The sequence below is a fragment of the Brachyistius frenatus genome, unplaced genomic scaffold (genome assembly GCF_029030835.1).
Source record: "Brachyistius frenatus isolate BFR_SWC_R1_liver_20210118 unplaced genomic scaffold, ASM2903083v1 Contig_24, whole genome shotgun sequence".
NCBI lineage: Eukaryota > Metazoa > Chordata > Actinopteri > Embiotocidae > Brachyistius > Brachyistius frenatus.
This window is the reverse complement of record NW_027210623.1, coordinates 1,298,890-1,320,149: the sequence shown is the minus strand read 5'-3', so window position 1 is coordinate 1,320,149 and position 21,260 is coordinate 1,298,890. Positions and strand designations below refer to the sequence as shown.

Sequence of the window (21,260 nt, the reverse complement as noted above, 5' to 3'; positions counted from 1 at the left end):
GGTGATATTAATTAGATAGGTGGCCTCTGGGCAAGTACAGACTGGAATTAGGAAAGTATAGCCTCTTCACAGCAACAATCAGGTGTGAATTGGAAGTGTCAACATCTTTTTAATGTGCACTATTCTCAGCAATAAATGTTGGGGGAAGAAACATAATTTGTCAAAAAAAACATGAAAAATATCACAAAACATGCTGTTGTCCTAAGCGTTGCGCCGTATGAGTATGAGTGCATGTGTGAGTAAAATAGGTGAATTTATTACTCCACTTCTAAAAGAATTAAAACTTTTTTTTTGAAAAGCTTATTGCTCCTTGAAATGCTCAAGATGAAAGAATTTCATTCATGTAGAAGATTCACTCTTACCTGGAGAAAAGGTAAGAAATCTGCAGCCTACATAGACCAAATCCTGACCCACTTGCTACTAGCAGTTCTCAGTGTATTTTTGTTTGTTGTTTTTGTGTGCAAAGTTGAATATGTTTTATGTTACAATTTTCTACTAAAGGATATCTATTCCTGTACTGGACATGCTATGTACGCATTTAAAAACTACAGCTCCTCTGAGTCTTAGGTGTGATATCAAAACTCAACAGAGGCTTCGACTCTCCTCGAATACTATACAGATCTCCAGCACTTTTATTGAGCTTGTCAGAAAGAAGGCCACCGTAAAAATGTTCTGGCTGAGGTTAGTGGAAATCTGGCTAATTTGACAAGGGCACAGGACTTCATCTCTTTGGGGCTATCCCACATGCAATGTCCTTAATAAGGTGGTAACTTGGCAGAGGGACAGACTGGAGGGGGTCAAGTTAAGAGGAGATCAAATTCTTTCAAGTGGAAGATGCCAGCCTCCAGTAATGGGAGAATATGCTCATTCACTGAGCTGCCTGTGTCCTCAAATCCTCTTTATCTTTCTCTTTTTTTCTTAACTCACAGAAGAAGTGAACTGTGTCCCCAGCGTACGACCAAGAAGCAGAAATAGGATATTATAGGTTGTGTTGTTTTAAGAGCGCTATCGTTTTACTAAACCTAACAAGTAAGATTCTGGTAATAAATAGGAAGCATATGAAGACAAAAACATAATCCATCTCACAAATGACCAATTTACACCAGGGGGCTTTACAATATGTACAGCATATGACACCCTCTATCTTTAGATTCTTAGAAAAAACATTTAACAGGGAAAGAAAGAAACCTGAGAAAGAGCAGCAGAAGAAGATTCTCTGTCTTAGTACGTAAACAATAGAGTGACATGGACAAATTTGAGTATGGACAATAAATTAAATTGAAACAGTAGATATGAGAAGACGTCAAGCAGCTTTTAGAATTGGCCACACAAATAAGACCTGAGGCACGCCACCCCTCCTCTCTACCATGAAAACCTGGAATAAGGACAGACTACACAAACAATGTCTGGATTTCACCCCCCAAATTATGACACAGTGGGGGCGTAACGGCTCACTCTTGACTCAGTACTCCGCCATGAGGACTTGGAAAGAGGACAGAATTCACAAACAGACAAGAGGCGAAACTAAAGCACACACACGAGTGTCAGGCCTCTGTTCTGCATTAACCCTTATCAGGAAGGAAAACCTCTGTGACCTGGGCTCTGTGTCTGAGAGGATGCACGGTGCAGACAGGATGAACCCCCACGAGAGCTTTAGATGGTGCTCAGACTGGACATGTGAGCTTAAAAAAAGCATGAAGGTTCATGCACATGCATGTAGAGGAGACAGACAGCTGTGTTCTTCAGCAAACAAGGTTATGTGATAGCTTAGGTCTTTGGAAATCAGCAATGCTTTTTGAGCCCATTGAAACCATCTTTTGTGATTGTCATGAGAGAATGTTTGAAGTTCTTTAATGAGTATGCAGTTTTACACCCAGTTTGTCCTTAAATGATACAAAAGAACCACTGTTTTTGTTCTCTCACATCAAATCCCTTGTTAATTGGTTGTGAGTCCCTGCATATACAAATGCTTATTAAACACTTGTTAATTTTTTTTAATTAAGAGAACAATATCAACAAGGTTGACGGCAACAGGGGAAAACTCTTGTGGTTAATTTCAAACCAATTCTACTTTTCATGTCACTGGTTTGCCTGTTACTTTAGCCCTCCCTTTCTCTGTTGTCCACCCAGCTCTCTCCCTCTCTCTTTTCTCTTTTGCTTGTCTCCAATCTTACCCAAGCCGTGACTGGCAATCATTTGAATAATCCCTTAATTTTCAGCATCTGTTGTGCTTTAATGGGTCTCTCTTTAATTAGGGTCTGCATGCTGAAGCGAGTGGAGGAGGCTAAAGTGCGGAGATTTGGGGCTACTCAGTAGGGCGGGAGTGCATGGGGTGGGGGTGCAGCAGTGGGCGGAGCAGAGGAATGGGGTGGGGGTGTGGTGTGTGGTGAAGGGGGCTAAAGGTGGTGCAAGAGTAGGGGGTGTGGCGGAGGCACAGGCACAGTGCAGGGCACCAGTGGAGGTCCCGGCTTTGTCTTTGGGATTTTTTTTTTTTTTTTGGGGGGGGGGACAACTAGACAGAGAGGGATGTGCTTCCTCCATCATACTGTCTTTGTGCAACTAAGAAGCTTTTTACTGTTTACCTTAATTTTTTTTGAAGTGATCAGCAAGTATGTATACTGCATAGTTACACTATTTGTTCAGCACTTGCCATCTTGGGAGCCAATATAATAAAGTTATGACTCTAATGATATATTTATTGAAACATCAAATTGAGCAAGAGCAATATGATATAATATTACACTACTAGGTATCATTATTCTTGACCCTCAAAAAAAGAAAAAATGCATTTATTTTCATTCTTTATTATTATTTCTCAACTATTACTACTACCACTATCAGAGTAACTAATGGTAAACTACAACATTTAAACTAACATAATGTTTAAATTTATATAGTTGGCCAAACAATATCAACTCAAGGTCCAGTCACTTCTTTGTTTTGAAGGTTTTAACTGTGATAAGTTTGGTCAAATATTAAGTTGTTGATGTTTAATGTTTCATGATTTTCAGCTCCTAAAATGATTAAGATGATAGATTGCGTAACATTGCACAGGGGTTTCTATTTTTCTGCCCAGCATGTTTTGTCATTAACTTTCTTCTTTAAATGAAAAGGAATATTAAGCATTGTTGTGAGTGATAGCTTTTGTAGTATTGATGCTCCCTCGTCCTCCTGCAAGGACCCCTAATAGCAGCCATCAATCTTAATATATTTAACTTAGTGCCCACAAGTTCCACACTATTGATCAACACAACAAACTGCAGACAGTCACACTGCAAAGCCTGATGCAAACAAGCTCGCACCACAACCAGGGAAGTCAATTATATTCTTGTCAAAACTATTTTTGTGATGTTCAGCTGTAAGTTTAGTTAATCAAAGTCTGACAAATCCTGCAAAGAAAATGACATCTAGCTGGTCCATGTGTTCTGGTGAAAACAAAAGAAATCATGTCTTGGTGTTTGGTTGAATTGTAAGATTATGACTCATGCTTTTAGACTCTTCTCAGCATCCTCTGTCCACATTTGGAATATATTGATATTTTTAAATCCATGTAGGTGGTAGTGCAGGTAGGTTTTAGCCATGCTGTAGGAGTGCACTTCTATAGGGATGGGAGTGTCAGTCTGTTAGTTGATAGCTCCATTAACTTGAGATTGAAATATTTCAGCATTTATCGAATATATTAAAATGAAATTATGTACGGACATTCATGGTCATCCCCTGACGTGTCTTCTAGTGCCAGCATGAGGTTAAAATCTTTCGTAAAAATATAAAGACCTTTTTTTCTCATAAAGTATACAAAGAGTAAAATGGAAAGCTGAACTGTTTGAGAAAACAACAACAACACATGCTTGTAATGTCCTTCTTTCTAAATGGTATTACAGGTGTAGTGGCAGGAGTGCTTCTTATATAAATGATCCATCAGTTTGGTCCCTAAGCCTCATGTACATCTGAACATCTGCTGCTTAGGCTCAGGTGGCAGATGTTCTTTAGCTCATGTGGGTTCTGACACAGGAAGGTGTCGTTGTGACAAAGCGTTAAAGGAGCGAAATGAGTGTGTGTCATCGAAAGACAGAGTACAGCCCACGCATGTGTAGCTCTTCCTTTCATAGGTGATAAGCATCACGCACCACAAACCAGCAGATTGATCACAGCAGTGCCCAAGCCTGGTTGCAGGGTTGGAGAGGAAAGGGGGGCCTGGTGGGGCAGGGAGCCAATAAAATATCACATCTGCATTAAAATGCCATCTCTAGGGTCCCAGCACAGAGCCTGCTATTTCAGGGATGCCTATTTAAAGGCTGTTGAAGTGCGGGCTCTCTACGCTGGAATAGCACCGTACACCATCTCCATTATTTATGGGCCTCATCTCTATTTTACTGGTTTACCGAGGTGGGGGTGGGGAAGGTGCGGCAGTCATCACCGCTGCTTGAACAACATGTGCTTAATGATGTCACAGGCTTGAGGGGACTCGTGGGGGTGGGTAAGGGATTCGATGAAGAGCTGGGCAAACAGTTGAAATGTAGGATGGAGGGCTGGGGGTGGCTGGAGGCAAAGGGAGGGGAGAGCGATGACATTATAACATGGGGGTTCACTGAAGCTTTACACCGTAGCTGCAGGTTTCAATGGTACTGCAAAATATTTGTCGCTCTACTGGCATCATTACCTCTGTCATACCAATGAATCACCCACAGCATGGCAAAAAGAAACATCCACGTCGCCAAAGGGCTGTGAAGAACATGAAAATATCTTATCTGATTGGAGGATTTGGTCACTGCGGGAGAAGTTGTCACAGAAAACAGCACCCTTTGAGTTTTAAATCACCTTGTTGATTCTCATCTGTTGAGTATCTGTCTGTGTGTGTGTGTGTGTGTGTGTGTGTGTGTGTGTGTGTGTGTGTTTCACTAAGTAATAAAGAAATGGATCATTACTTTAGGCAATTAGGCAAAAAAGCAATTCACTAAGGGGTCATTGAAATAATCACCATTTAATCTACATTTCTTCATTAGATAAATGTGAATTGCTCACAAGAGAAAGCTTGTAAAGCCACTCGCTTAAAGTTGTGTTGCACATGACCTATAGTGTGGAATTGAAGGATGGGGAAAGTCATTAATATCGACTGCCCTTTTAGCTTGTCATTGGCCCTCAGTTCCAATAACCAGTAGTACTTCTGCACTTGCATTCATATTTCATCCTTTGTGTGTCGTCGTGAGTTTCCAGGATAAGCAGATGAAATTTCAACCTTTGAAACAGATTTCCTGTTAATTTCTGCCTGATTCGGACTCCTCTTGGACCTACTCGGGGGTAATGTGTGAAACGCACAGCAGGACGGCGCCACTCACTTTTCACAAGATGTGATTTACAGCTTATACATGTATGAATCCCCATGCTTCACGTTTCCTGTCAGTGACCTTCCCTCATATTACTCCCTCAATTATTCTTCTTTTGTGGTTGTCACCAAGAAACTGTCAAACATAGGCTGAGGGAGCAATCACCTCCCTGTGCACTTGTGTATGGATTTCTTTTTAGTATGCACCCCAGCCATTCTCTCTCTTATTGCAGTAATTAGAGCTGCTTCATTTAAGCCAGCAGTGTCATGCTGGTAGTGGACAGTCTTAAATCATGTGTGAGTGTCTGTCAACACTTAGCAAGTAAGAGAGAAAAACAATGGCGGAGCAGGTCTGTTGGGGCTGGGTGCTGGGACGAGCGAGAGCACCTCATTGCCTCACACTTGTCTGTTTTTCCGTACAGCGTAGGGGGGATCGATAGAGTTGTATTTCTGTTGAAGCAGCTTTTTGCATTTGTTTATATGTATGTGCAGTGGCTGAGCTAAATCGTGGTAGACTGACTCTGCAAGCTCCAACAATAAAAGGCATATACACAAAGCAGATTACGAATGGCTGTTTTCTTTTACAACCAGCACAGACAGTTAACAAGTTTCTCTGCTGTATACACTTATCTGTGTATGTAGCCCTTTTGTCATTTTTTACAATTGTGTCTGATTTTGCGAGATAGTCGCATTGGTGTGGGCCTCTTGCAGAAGTCATGTTTTATGCATGAGGCCCAAGGGTGGGGCCCGTTAGGGGGTTGTGTCAGCGGACACACACAACAGCCAGATCAGGGGACACCGTGACTACTTGGCAGAGATCAGAGATGCACAAGAAGGCTCCTATGGGCACTGGTCCTCTTTTGTTTTTAGCACTCAAGTGCCCCAGTGTTCCCCAGTGCACATGGACAGTACATACAGCGGTGTGCCTGCATGCCTATATCTTAAATTAAGACTTTATTCCAAGACAGTAGGCTTCTTTGACCACATAAGTCACTCTGGTCAGTATTGAGTTCTGAATGATTTCCTGCTCTTTCACTACACCTAGCGTACCTTTATCAGCATTGGCAGCACCTTCAGGGCTTTAATTCAGTGCTGCACTCTGCTAGTCTCTGCCCTGTGTTACAGCAAGGCAAGACAGAAAGTATTGCTCACTGGTTTTGTCAATAGTCTCCAGAAAAAAAGTGCTAACCTATGAAAGTGTGAAAGGGCAAATAATCATTTGAAAAAAAAAAAAAAAAAAAAAAACTTCTGACAAGTTTATATTGGTTTTCATTGTTTTGTAGCTTTTGTGAATTGAAATGTTCAAGAGATTGCAGTTTATTGTAGTAAAAGGAAGAACATAAAAAGAGCTGAATATGCACTATTCTAGTGAATTGGTGATAAAATATTACTGATATTTTGATGTTTAAACCATCTATGCTCCACAGTGAAGTTGGTCTAAAACATTTTGTGAGTTGAAGGTTGTGACTCCCAATTGGAAAGATTACTGTTAGGCCCTTGAGATAAGCATTTAAGCTGAATTACTTCAGTAAAATGAACAGCTGTTTAAGCGTGGCCTCGTAGTAGAATAGAGGAAGAATAACGAAAATACGAGGCTGAGAACAGAAAGATCTTATCTTGACACCAAATATTACATGCGACAACATGCTATCTCTTGTCACAGAGAAGTCATGGCTTACCAGGAGTGAACTGTCATACTGGAAGAATACAAAATTAGCATGGTTTAATTTTCATCAGGGCTCCATACATCCATTCAGAGATCTGGTGTGTTGGAGAATGCCACACTTCTCATTAAGCTCTGAAATGAAATAATCACAGTGTTAGACACAGTGCTGCAGTCACACTGGTCTAAAGTACAACCACTTTATATGAAGTATCTGTCCCACTTTCTCTCGTCCATCAACATCACTGTTTGCAGTTAGGTTTCATTCAAATACAGACATTTTAAATTATGTATCATCTTTGTACAAAAGTATAAAATTAATGTAAACCACTTGTTGGTAGAAAAAAATTCAATGCAGAAACCGTAAACAAAGTGTACTTAGAATTCACGGTACCAAGAAAGGCGGGTGGGGGCAAACATTGGGAGTAGAAGACGTCAAAGGAAGGACAAGCAGACAAGCATGTCTCAGGCATAAATAAGCCATCTAAGTAGTGCTGCTTACTACTTCCTTATCCTGTAAGTAATGAATTAATGCAGGCTATATGTAGGAGCAGGAGGTTATGAAATAATAAGGCGTCTGTCCCTCTTGTTATGCTAACAGTGTTCAGATAAGTCCTCCTTCGTCCAAGTTAATTATGGTTGACATTTAAATGAGTGCCCTTCTGTTGAAGAAGGTGGGAGAACTGGAAGAGGAGGGCCTCCCTCTAATTGAGTTTGTCGCTGGCTCCACCTCGGATGCCGACTTTGTTCTGCGGGAAGCAGATATGTGAAGTGCAGCTGAATGAGGCTCTCTGTAGGGACAGTGCTACCAGCTTCACTTTATTGCACTGCGTGTGTACCGTCTTTATTAGCATACATTTTTTTTAAAAACATCCCTGACCTACATACTAGATGTTAACATATGGCAGGAAATTCGTCTGCCTGAACTGTACTTTACTTATGTATGTAGAGAGTGCCTTCTGCACTTCTGACTGCAGTTCACGTAAAACTGCAGTTCATGCATCATGACGGATTCTCTGGAGCACGATGGACCCTGTGAATCGTTTGTTTCGTGGTGTTTTTTTTTTGTGGGGGCAACACTTAGGGTTGCGATCAAGGCTGAATTAATCTGATATTCCTGTATACATGTATAAAAAAGGTTTTCTTTTTATGAAATATACTCTGCATCTGTCTCAGTTAACTTCTGTGAAAAACAAATTGTTAAAGGAAAACCAAAGGTTTCAAAATGTCACTAAAATATGTTATTTGTTTGAAAGAGCACATCATTGGCATATTGTACAAAATCGCAAATGTCTCCAACAACTGTGTGGGCTTTATGAAAAATGTCAGACTGCAATTTTCATGACAATTTATTTGCGGAAGAGCAATGCAGTAAAAAAAATAAAGCTAAATGCTTGGATAATGTTGTGATGGCTACAAGTTAAATCTCCTTGTGCAGGTTGTGGAGAACCTGCCAGTTCTTTTGTGGATTCAGGCTCTCTCAGCTGCTTCTGTCTCTTCATGTAATCACAGATTGACTCTGTAATGTTGCGACCTGTGGGGGCCATACCATCTGCTGCAGGACTCCTTGTTCTTTTCCACAAGCAGCCGGGCTTGTTGCTCTGTAGCTGTTTTGTGATGTTATGACCTAATATTCCACTTTCCCTCCCTCTCTCTACAGCCATGGCAGATTTCCATGTCCAGCCAGAGTCGGTGCATGCTGAGGAGTCAGGTGTAGCTCGATTCCAGTGCCAGATCCATGGCCTGCCAGAGCCCGTCATCAGCTGGGAAAAAGACAGCCGTCCGGTGGACACCAAGGACGAGCGGTTGGTCCAAACTAAACTGACACTTTTTGGAAATGGCAGCACTTTTTTTTTTTTTTAGACTTCACCAAGTCTAATTGTCTTTTGTCTCTTGTAGGTACACTCTTCTGCCCACAGGTGTTCTGCAGATCACAGGAGTTCGTGAGGAGGACAGTGGGAAGTTCTGCTGTGTGGCCCATAACAGTGCAGGAGTGAAACACAGTGCTGAGGCACTCCTAACTGTTTCAGGTAGTTATTTTTAATGGATTTCACACCTGCATACTATGAGGAGACTTGTGTGTTTTTTTTGTCATAGAGGCAAGCATGCACACCCTGAGTGTAGATTAACTTGACTTTAAATCTGTGTTCTAAATACAGGTCTTTTATTCTCTCTGTCACTGCTCAAATACAATCACTGTATTCTTCTCTGGTTATCTACCTTGCATGTATTCCCAAGACTTTTTAAACCTATTGTGCCCCTGCTTTATCGAAGAGATACAGCATATTGAGCTAATGCACCCCAGAGAAATGCAATTAAGGGATGCCATCCATCATGATCATTCCCACCTTAAACTCCCCTCTTCCCTTTCCTTCCAGGCTCTCAGTCATCTGTTTATAAAGAACCCATGATCCTGGTCGGTCCAGAAAACCTAACCCTCACTGTTCACCAAACTGCCATCTTGGAGTGTGTTGCTACAGGATACCCTCGGCCCATCGTGTCATGGAGCAGACTAGGTGAGAAAAATTCCCGATCAGATCAAAGAAATGGCCCCAGAAGCTGCATACAAAGTTTGTCGTTTTCATTAGGTTTTTCATTTGTGCGTGTATGTGTGTTTGACGAATTGTGTGTCGCTGAGCCAAAGTACAATCACAGTGTGCATTTGTCCATGTGAAATCCAAATACTGTATATACATACGTGCAACACAGATTTAAGCTGTCCGGCATTGCATAATGTACGCGTGTGCACAGAATATATTTGATAAAGCATATTAATTGTGTATACACAAGGCAGCGGGATTCAACATTAGGCCTTAGGGTTAAACATTATGTTTGGCTCTGTGTTGATCAATGCATGCTTCATCTCCTCATGAAGTTGAACCTCCTTCGAAGCACTAGAGAGCCTCTCGAGTAATTGCCATGAGGTGCTGAGACAGATACGATTAGTTTTCTCCTCCCTCAATGTGCATTTTTTTCTTGACTATCACTCAAAGTCTGTCTTGACCAATTTTTCAATCTCGTATCTGTTTTCTTTACCTATTACCAAATCTGATTTGCTGTTGCAAATGTAAATTGCTGCCCCTCCCAAGCAGTTTGGCATAATCAGATTGAGGGTATTGCCTTACACAATGTTGCCACAATGAAATGCTAACACAATGAGATTTGTATGCATTAGATTACGGCAGGGAGGCTGGGGTAAGCTACATAATGAGTCTGATAGTTTCACATCAGTCACTCCTTAATGCCAGAGTTAGTTTGCTGCTATTCATTGAATAGCACCACAGTCTGCTAGCTTGTGCGCTTTCCTTTCTGAGGCTAAGTTAATTAGTGCCTGACAGAGAGAAACTGTTGGCGGGGGCAAGATAGAGAGAAAGGAATATAGTACAAAAAGGAAATAAAGGAACAAGACTGATTCTGTTCAGACAAAAGCCTGTTGGATTGTTACATCTCAGTCCAGTGAGTTAGTTATAATTGAAAATGCAGAAATAGCAATAAAACACATCATAATGACATCCGCAGAACAAAACCACTTTTTTCTCTCAATAACTAACATACATCGTCTTCATAATATTACATATTCAATATATTGTTACCATAAAATTGTCAAAATGAAGCTACAACATTTATTTAAAAGACTGTAGAATTCATATCAGGGTTTGTCTTCAGTGTAGTGGCGGCCAGTGAAGTTTGAAACTTAATTAAATAATTTTCTGATCACTTGTAAGGAATTTCATGGCCAGTCTGGGAAATGTTGCTCTAGAGACCTGTGATGGGTTAGGTCCTCAGATAAGGACTATTTTAATCATCTGGTTAGAAAAATCCAGAAGGTGTGTTTGCTGTGATAATTGCTTTTTGCAGTGTAGGACCTGTAATCATATCTGATTAAAGAGCAAAACTCATCTTTTATAAAAGGATTATATTCTCTTTCATGTATTTGCCAAATTCAGTCGTCTGTCTTATTGTTGATAAATGTATTTCTATATTTTTTTGAGAAACCTTGGCTTAACTTTGAAGATAAGGTAGTGCACCCATAAAATACAGTGCTGACTGTTGACCATGTGGTTTGTATCTCTGCGTGTGTCCAGCATGGTGCACATCTCCCTGCTTACCTTCTTGGCCTTTTAACACGTCAAATCGTGACAACACAGGTTTACAGGCTGCAGATGGAGGTCATAGATGGGATTAAAATGCCCCCATGTCCCCATAGCTAATATCAGAGGCTAACTGAAGTCTTTGTTGGGGTTTACACTGGAGATAGGGAGCACAGGAAAGTGTGAGCTTATCATGTAAGTACAGGGAGACCAGAGAGGAGGCAGCTACGGCATGTCGAAGGAGATTGGGGATTAGAAGTTACAGTTAGAGTTTCTGCTCCCAGATTGGTCGCGGAAACATTTCCAGTGTTAAAAAGCAAACTCGTTTAAAAGAAAATGTACCCCAAAGGTTTGTCAGACATTAAGAAAAATGTTTCTACTCAAGTGTCAAAGCTTGAATGAACTGATCATCCTTGAAGGAGGAGCTGCGCAATACAAAACAAACATGAATTCATTGTAAAACATTAGAACACGTGAGAAATGTACCCATCACCGACAACCATCGCAAGACTCCAGTTAAGTCAGAAAATTGGAGCATGTACACCACTCAAACAACAGCCAACAAACTCAGTGACCTGCCTGTCTGAGTCTGTTGTACTGGCAGCTTCATCACTTTATATCCAGTCACACAGTGAAAGCTGCATCCTTGGGGTACAGAAATAGCTCTGCCTTTGTCAGCTTGTAGCTGCAAACTTGCATCAAGTTTAGTCTTTCTCACCCACTCTTATCTTTACACCATCACCACCACAACCCCCCCCCTATCAACAACACCCCCCCCACACACACACACACACACCCCCACCCCCACCAATATAATTTTTTTCCAATCTCCCTCAACTGCTCTATCTCTTTTTCCCTGATTAGACGGCCGTCCCATCGGCGTGGAGGGAATTCAGGTACTCGGCACAGGGAACCTGATGATCTCAGATGTTGGTGTGCAGCACTCTGGGGTCTACGTGTGTGCTGCCAACAAACCAGGGACCCGTGTCCGTAGGACTGCTCAAGGACGTCTAGTGGTCCAGGGTGAGTTCTGACAAAAAGGAATGTGCCATTTAAAAAAAAAAAAAAAGGTTGTGTGAAAACCAGGAAAAATAAAAGCTCTTAAAAACAGCCATGGTAAGTTGATAAGGTAAAGATAAGAATTCTGTGGTTGGACCAAACAGGGATGAGTAAGTGTTTTGCCACTGTGCCACTAGTGTACTTTAAGTAGGTGGTCTTTAATTGAAATCCCTAATTCTGAGCTAGTGGGTGGTGCACAACTGACACACTTACGATTTTGCATGATTTTCACCATAAGGAAAATAAAAGGTTACCCTTTTAGACTGACTTTCTACCTGCCAAGTAGCACTTACAGTGCTGGTTGATTCTGATGTACCAGGTGTACCTCTACTAAGATTCCCGTCTTTATAACTACACCTACACCACAAAAATGTCTCTGCTCATTATCTTAGAAATAGACTCCACAGATGCGCGTCTGCATCACAAATATTAGAACAGTAGCACAAGATCAAGAGTTGTGAGCCACCATGGATGTGGACAAACACTTATAGTTCCAGCTAACTAATCGTGGCGTCATGATTCACATTCTCAACAATGGCACTCTGGCAGAGATAGAAAATATATATTGCCAAATTATCTTATTAGCATCATCCCCCAAGCCATTAATATTGGCTAGCAATTGCATTGAACAAATCAATTCACATTAAAAAGTATCATTTCTGTAATGTGGTCACAAAACTGCTGAAGGTGGAAGGAGTTTTTACCAATGTTTGTCATTTCACACAGGCGAGTTCTCTTGTACAATATATTGCCTTTGTTGAGGCACATGAGATTTCATCTGATGGAGCAAATGGCTTTTTTGAGATGGGTGAAAAAAAGATAATTTTTCATTTGGAGGCACTGAGTACAATGTCCACGAGGATACTTGATGATTAGAAGATGGAACTGCAAAGAGTCAGCAAAAGGTTTTGTGACCAGGTTGGCATGAACTCTGTTCTGCAATGTGGACAATGGATAAGGACAAATCTGAGGAATTCTTCAAAAATTAATCAGAGGTTGAATTATGGACAAATGGTTTGCAGATTTTTTTCAAATCTCTAGAGCTAGAATTGTATAAAAATGAGTTTTGTAGTTGTTGAAAAAGGCTTCGCATTCACAGCTCCTTAAAATCTAGTTTTTCCACAGTTTTTTTTATCAGCTTCTTCAACACACAAAACACACATATTCAGTTTTAAAAAGACAAATTTTAAATTGCAGGTTTTTACAGACAATATCAATAAAATGGTTTTCTTCAAATACGTCAGCCACGTATGCAGTCCATTGCTGTATTCTTTACTTGTAAGAATGTACTTTTTTTCAAAGCCCAATAGCTATTCTTGTGAAAAAAACCTGAGAGTGTCTTTATTTCGCTATGCTCTATACATTGATATACTGTATGTACACCGATCAGCCATAACATTAAAACCACAGACGAAGCATCAAGTATAATACAACGGCTGTGCAATGAATCTTCCCTTCATGAGGATTATAAAGTTCGGTTGTTTTTTATTCTGATTGAGAGGTGTGGATTTATATAAATCATCTTTTTTGAGACAGTAATATGTAGTGCTGTCGAACTGCACTGGTTTATACTGAGAAGTGTTCCTAATATTTTGTCCCTCCCATTTAAGTGAATTAGGAACACCTCTGAATATAATTGTGTTGTAGTCATTGTTTCTTTGTCAGTGGTTTTGATATTACGGCTGATCAACTTATACTTTATGTCCCATGTACATTATATTTTGATGGTTTTGTGAAAGGTTACGATCACAGAGAAAACATCCTCTATGGGTGTAACGCTGCAACAAGGCCAACTTTGTGAGTTATAATTGTGTACACATTCTCAATGTCAAATCTTTCAAATAAGAATGTAGGATGTTTTAGTATTGGACATAACTTAAAGGTCAGCAATCTATTGTTGAGCAGCTTGCAGAACTCTTATCACCCTTTGAAGTTGCCCTCTGAAGGTGTCTTTTCAATCAGTTTTTATTCTATTTTGTCCTCTTATAATTCCCTTGGTCCATTTTACACAGTGTTGCAGCCAGCAACATCAAAGTGTTTGATGTTATCTTAGAGAGATGGGTGGTTTTGACCAAAAGGATGAGGCCAGGTGTGGGTGGCTCTATGCATTAATTGTCACCAAGCAGGAAACATCCAGCGTCTGCCTCGCTCACAATATTGATCAGATGGACCACACTTTGCTTCAGCCCATAGCAGTATTGATCTTAATCAATATTTCATTTCATCTACCTGTCAAGTCTGAGACAAGCCCTAACCCTAGCAGCGACAAAGAGGTGAAGCTTGGATGTTAATTTTGTCTCGATGTCGTTTTTTTTTTTTAATTGATTTGTGGAAACAAAGTGTGCGATTAACTCCATATAAATGTTGTTTTAGACCTGTTTCATTATGAGTTAGAAAAGTTGTTTTACTTCATGTCCTTGAGGAATTGTTCTATTAGTCTATGGAAATAAACCACTTGACACCTCTGTGAATGCAAGAGGGTTTCAATGGCTATCAATTCAGAATAGGAGTACAGCACTCAGGAACTCCAAAGTCAAGCAAATGCAGACAATAGTACTAACAAAACCATCACACATCAGCAAATGCACTTATACAGGAAATAATTTAGGTTAATTTTAGCTCCTTTGGATAATATAAAGTGAGAGAAGAGAACCAAAGACTGCAGGAAGGGTTGAAATTGTAAGAGCCAAAAGGGAAAAACAAGCACAAGATGGATGGATGGTGCTGATGATCTAACCCACTCCCTTACAGGTGCAAATCAATATCTTTCCAAGCTCCCTCTGACCTTCACCTTTAAGTCAGCCCTCAAAGAACACAGCAAGTGGAGAGAAAGAGACCATGAAGGTGGGAAAAAGAGAGATAAGTGAAAGGACCATCTCACGCTGTCAGCTGCCTCTATTCAAGTGCCTTAGGGCCCCTTAGCTTTTCCAATGGGAGAATGGAAATGCTGACATTGAAAAAGTGTCAAACAACATTTTGTGTTTTAGGGTGGGAACAAGAAGGAGGACAGAATGGTACGAGGGAAAAAACAAACAGCCACTGGAATTAAACTAAAATATCAGAAAAAAAAAAAAAAAAATGAATGACTGAAAATGTGACTTTTCCTTTCAAGGATAAGTGTGGTGCTGTTCAGTCCTTTTGTTCTTCTCAACAAGTCCCTGGAAATGTTCAAAACCAACACTAAATCAATATTGGGAAAAATCATTGTCTGTGTAGCCAGTGGCTAATGTAGATATTCCTCTCTGAACCAGAACCCCATTGTTGTCCAGGATTATTGTTGCTGACATGTTTCTTTGTTACAATGGACATTGTCACTGCAGTTTATTTTGAGTCAATCCCACAGACACTTCAGAAATACTCAGTTGATCTGAGGTTGAAAATAGTCCAAAACACATTGTTTAGTCCTTTTTGACTAAGCTTTGTTCAAAACTACAGTGCCCAGCTGAAATTATTTAGCCTTTTGAAACCACAAATGTGACCTATGAGATTTTAAGGCTTCAGTAAGAATGTATTTGTTTTAAGCCGAGGTCCTCAAGCCTCTCTACAGGTAGGGAAATCCGATAGTATTGAGATATGGACTGAAGGCCATTTTACAGTTTGAAGAAAGTTGACAGTTGTGAGATATATTGGGAAATCTCTGGTCATCAATCACAAACTGGGGTTTTTAATTTCGCTGCTACACTAACAGCCGATTTAGAGCCACGGTGGCCAAAGACAGGCTGCATCAAAATTCTGACACTGTCAAAAATTAAGACCCGCGGCCCACAACGTGATTCTTACTGTGACCTATTCCGAATCCAACATGAATTGAGGTACAATGTTCTGGTGGACGAACCTAATGCTACTTTGGAAAGCATAGTTTCCCTGGCCATAACTGACTTCAAAACTTACATTTTCTTTAAAATGCCAGCGCTATGACCAAACCTCATATGTTGCTTTGCAATGTTTTGAGATATAACTAACATTGTATTTTTTTCCCTTTTCGTATCATAACACTACATCACCTGACAGGCCACAGAGTGGATATTCTATGGTCTGACCAAAACCTCCCACCAATGTTGATGCCTACAGGCCCCATTTCATGTATTGTGGGTTGGGGTCTTTTAATGTGATTCTTTGATGATTGACAATACAGAATAACACCAGCCTCATACTTGTAGTTTCAGTATTAAAAGTGGAGGTGCCAAAAAAAACCACATTATTTAGGTTTCTTTATGACCAAGAGTCACTGTTTAAGACTCACCACTTGGATCCAACAACATAATTAGGATTAATCAACATTTGTGTTGAAGCTGAAATTCTACAGTTTGACTCAGGCTGCTCAGCCTCCCTAGATTATGAAGAGGGAAATGACTGGGACAGATGGACAGTAGCACAGTGTAGTGTTTTTACAACAGGCAATATGATAGGCCTAATGTTCAAGCTCTCTACCCTCTAGTGATAACTGAGATATAATTACTGTAACATTTCCTAAATTCATTTGGGCATAAATAACAATCAAACCACTGATAACCGCTGGGACAATAATAAGTGCAGATTAGATGATACAAAAGCAAAAGCTCCATCCCAGGAATTTAACTCCAGCAGCTTTAATTACTCTTTTTTTTTTTTACAAATGCAGCACTAGCTCTGCTAGGAGAACCATTTTATATAAGTATTTGACTATAGTAAAAAGCCTGTTGCATTCAATGTGATTGGACATGATGAAACTATGAGCTGCATCTCAATATGTTGCTGTTTTAAAGCACATTAGTCCCAAGTAGTGTTGTTGTTGAGGAAGCCTCGCAATGTCATGCTTTCCTGATTATCTCTCTCTCTGTGTTACTTGTATTTCCCTTTATCTACATCGATCTAGTGTCTCTCATAATCCTGGTAATTGACCCTGAATTATAGATTTACAACAGTATTTACACCATGCACCTATACCATAGGCTCTCATATCTTCCCTCCCTCATTCTCCCTCTCTCGCATTTTTGGTTTCTGCCCTTCTGGATCCTGCAAAAATCTTAGAATTTGTATTTTCTCTGGCACTGATCTATCCAGCAATGCCTTTTGGTTATGGGAATGAGATCAACTTATCTGATTTCTATGTTTCCCTCCTCTTTCAGCTCCAGCAGAGTTTGTTCAACCTCCGCAGTCTATCGCCCGGCCCGTCGGCACCACCGCCATCTTCACCTGCCAAGCTCAGGGCGAGCCTGAACCACAGCTCACCTGGCTGAAGAACGGGCAGATCCTGGAGCCCGGGGGACACGTCAAACTCAGGAACAACAACAGGTAAAAAAAAAAAAAAAAAGACTTTGTATTCATGTGTAAATTTATTCATACTGGAATACACACAGATTCTTGAGGGTGAGGAAAAAAGGCACACCAAAAAGGCAAAAAAATAGCCCTGTAGTACCAGAAGGTGTAGTGTTGTTAAAAGAGCCCTGTTTGGTTCACAATGAGTGTTACTAAGCAAAACTCTTTGTATGCTGGAGGACAGACAAGTCCATCTTCATCCATATAAAACACCACTTGGACCACTTATCTTCTGGTAGAACCGACATGGGATCTGATCACAATCATTCATAAAAGCTTAATAACATGTTGATGATGGCTTACATGAAAATGTAAAACCAACAAGTACTGATTATAACAGCAGTATTACCAAATAGAAGACATCCTGACAACTTAAAAGTTGTTCTTAATAACTATTTATATCTGATCTTCAAACAATACCGAATCCAGTATTAAATTCTACATCCAAAGTTTATAAATTCTTAGTAAAGGATGACTTATCTGAAAGTCATCATCATTTACCTTTAATCTGAAAATATCTGAGAGCCCTCATGGAGGTCCTTACATAATGCAAACACGGTCATTAACACCAGCCAGATTTCCTCACCAACCATCTCGCTGTATACTTACAAAGTTGGACACAGCTCACAGAAGTAATATGGCCATCAGTATTAATCACTGCTGCCGTGATCTGATCGTTGGCATCATCAAATGTTAAATTTCTCTTGCGTTTCTGTTGCTTCTCACACTGCAGCTGCTGGAATTAATGCCTGCCAAGACGTGAGCCTCAATTTATTTGTGCCTTTTGTATGTGAGCAGCGTATTGACTAACTGTTGGATGCTTTCCCATGGCAGTCCCCAGGAATGTCATGAGGAGGAGGAACCAGCTCTGTTAGATACGCTCAGCACCTCACAGTGTAAAGGCCACATGTTGCAGCAACTGTTCTGGAGTTACAGGACTGTACGTTGCATTGCAGAGATATCTTGGAGATCATTTATATTTTATTTGTATATATAATATATTAATCACATCTTCACACTTCTTTGGGTTTATTGTCATATAAAAGCATGACCTTTTCGTAATGTTTTTGACCCAAGCATTAACTTAAGGTTGAGGGACGAGTTGATGAATGTAAACTTTTAATATCTCAGAGATGAGTTTTACAAAGTAATAGCTGATAACGCTACATGGCCGAGGATCTTGTGTTCTTCTGTTTCTCTGCTGATGGTTTCTGTCAGGGTATCGCTTGTGGATATAAAGAAGTTTCACTGCTGTGTGGCTAATTGTAAACTGCTGTACTCCATCCAGCAAATGTGTTTTTGAGTAAATTCTGTCATGCATTACTACACACGCAAAGTTCAATTTTGCAAGTTGACCCTGACAGCCAGCCGTCCGTGTATGTTATTATTATTCATAAAAAAGAACTGAATATATGAAATATGTTCCCAAAAAAATCAATACTTGCACTCCATCGCAGTGAGTGAAGGGAGCAGACACCTCCATTGCTCACAAACACTGCTCCACTCCCACCTGCCTCCACCAGTCTATATTAGTCAGGGAGATGGAATGAGGGACTAACAAAATAGAAAAGGAGAGAAGAAGAAATAAATGAGAGGCCAGACTTAGAAAAAAAAAAAAGTAGAAAAATGAACGGCTGGTCAAAAGAGAAATGATGAGTCGGCGGGAAGCATAAATGAATTGTGAGAGGGAAAGATAGAACGGGTATTCGGAGCATCACAGCATTTCCACTTGCCACCATTACTGTATGACCTGCTATAATATGAATCTCATGCATCACAAACCCCGCTCTGTGATTGGTTAAGGAGTCATGCCTCAACTTGAGATCTACCATTAGCTAATTAGCTCATAAACTCAGCTAGTTGACCAGGAAATGCAGTCAGCCATTTAGAGAATAAAGCAGCTTGATGTGCATCTTAAGAATTTGCTCTGTGTAGCTGAACTGTTCACTGAGTCGATAGAACATATTATAATATCGCTCATTATCACACGCTGTAGTATAATAGTATAGATAATCTGAAGCAGTCCAATGCAGATATAATCCTATCTCATACAGTTTATATACAACTGTCTTTTTGCAGATATTTAAGGATACACAATGTAAAAAAAAATAAAAATCAAATAAGTTTCACTATCCACAAATATGGTGAAAATCAGCAAGCGTTTTTGCTCAGTTTGTAAATCGGAATTGTTTTCTGGATCAGCTAATGAATTTATGGGCTAATATTTTCAGCTTGCAACATTTTTGTCCAATCAAGAAAATGTGATATACAACATACTTATGTCTTACAGATTATGAGTGTTGTCAGACCGACATAACACTGAACTCGATCAGTAGGCACCAGCATTTGTGTCCTATACGTCTCTCCTGCTAAAACAAACAGTAAAGGTTCAGAGAAAATTGTAGTTTGGATTAAATATTAAAAAAGTAAATGTCAGTTTAAAGCCTTCGATGTATTTGTGTTATCAATATTTAACCAAAACCTCAGTCTTTTGTTGAGCATAACCCAGTGCTTTTAATTGCCTGAACATTACATTAATCATGCTTTAGTTGCAGTGATGAGGTGTCCTGAAGAAAATTAATTAAATAAATTGACAGTGAATATTTTCTGGATTTGTTCAGAATGAGCATTTCACATGGCCCGTTTTCAGATTCATGCAATGTAATTTATCTACAGAATGAGTAAACATTCATAAAGTCTGGTGGAATTACATGTCCTACTAAATTATAAACAAATGTCTTACAGATAATTCAGTATGAGATTATAATGATTTAGGTGACGTTTTTGTCCAGTAGTCCATTAAATTTCTTACATATCATGAACTGTATATACATTGGAGAGGGCAGGGGGAAAACTACATGTTGTCTTTCTCCCAAGTTAAAGCAATCCTATATATTTTAGTTGCACATGTTGGAAAATTCATAATGAGATGAGTTTTACCTGGAGCCCAAAAAGCCAGTGGTATGTATCTTGTGCAGTGGAGGTTCTGAAAGGAAGGAATATTATCAGGAATCAGGCACAACTTACCTCCTGAACCAAGCCAAAACAAAAGTAATGATGTGCAAATGAATTCAAGAGCTCGAGGCAGCCCAATTATTCTGTTCTTATATATATATATATATATATATATATATATATAGATATCTATCTATCTATCTATCTATCTATCTATCTATCTATCTATCTATCTATCTATCTATCTATCTATCTATCTATCTATCTATCTATCTATCTATCTATCTATCTATCTATCTATCTATCTATCTATCTATCTATCTATCTATCTATCTATCTATCTATCTATCTATATATATATATATATATAGCTATATATATATATATATATATATATATATATATATATATATATATATAGATAGGTATCTACTATATATATATACATAGATATATCTATCTATCTATCTATCTATCTATCTATCTATCTATCTATCTATCTATCTATATATATCTATATCTATATATATATATCTACCTATCTATATATGTATATATATATATATATATATATATATATATATATATATATATATAGGTATATACATATAGCTATATATATATATATAGGTATATATATAGATATATATATATATATATATATATATATATATATATATATATATATATATATATATATAACCTATATATATATATCTACCTATCTATATATGTATATATATATATATATATATATATATATATATATATATATATATATATATATATAGCTATATATACTATATATCTATAGATAGATAGATAGATAGATAGATAGATAGATAGATAGATAGATAGATAGATAGATAGA

General features: G+C 39.1%; 1 protein-coding gene across 1 annotated transcript in view; it reads left to right on the top strand.

Moving 5' to 3' along the window:
• The window catches only part of igdcc3 (immunoglobulin superfamily, DCC subclass, member 3), a 59,245-nt gene that overhangs the window by 20,965 nt on the left and 17,020 nt on the right, over positions 1-21,260 (top strand). The window contains exons 3-7 of the mRNA XM_069697663.1: positions 8,647-8,791; positions 8,886-9,016; positions 9,365-9,502; positions 11,942-12,100; positions 17,245-17,410. Coding sequence (XP_069553764.1) covers positions 8,647-8,791; positions 8,886-9,016; positions 9,365-9,502; positions 11,942-12,100; positions 17,245-17,410 — 739 coding nt within the window. The remainder of the gene's footprint in view (positions 1-8,646; positions 8,792-8,885; positions 9,017-9,364; positions 9,503-11,941; positions 12,101-17,244; positions 17,411-21,260) is intronic.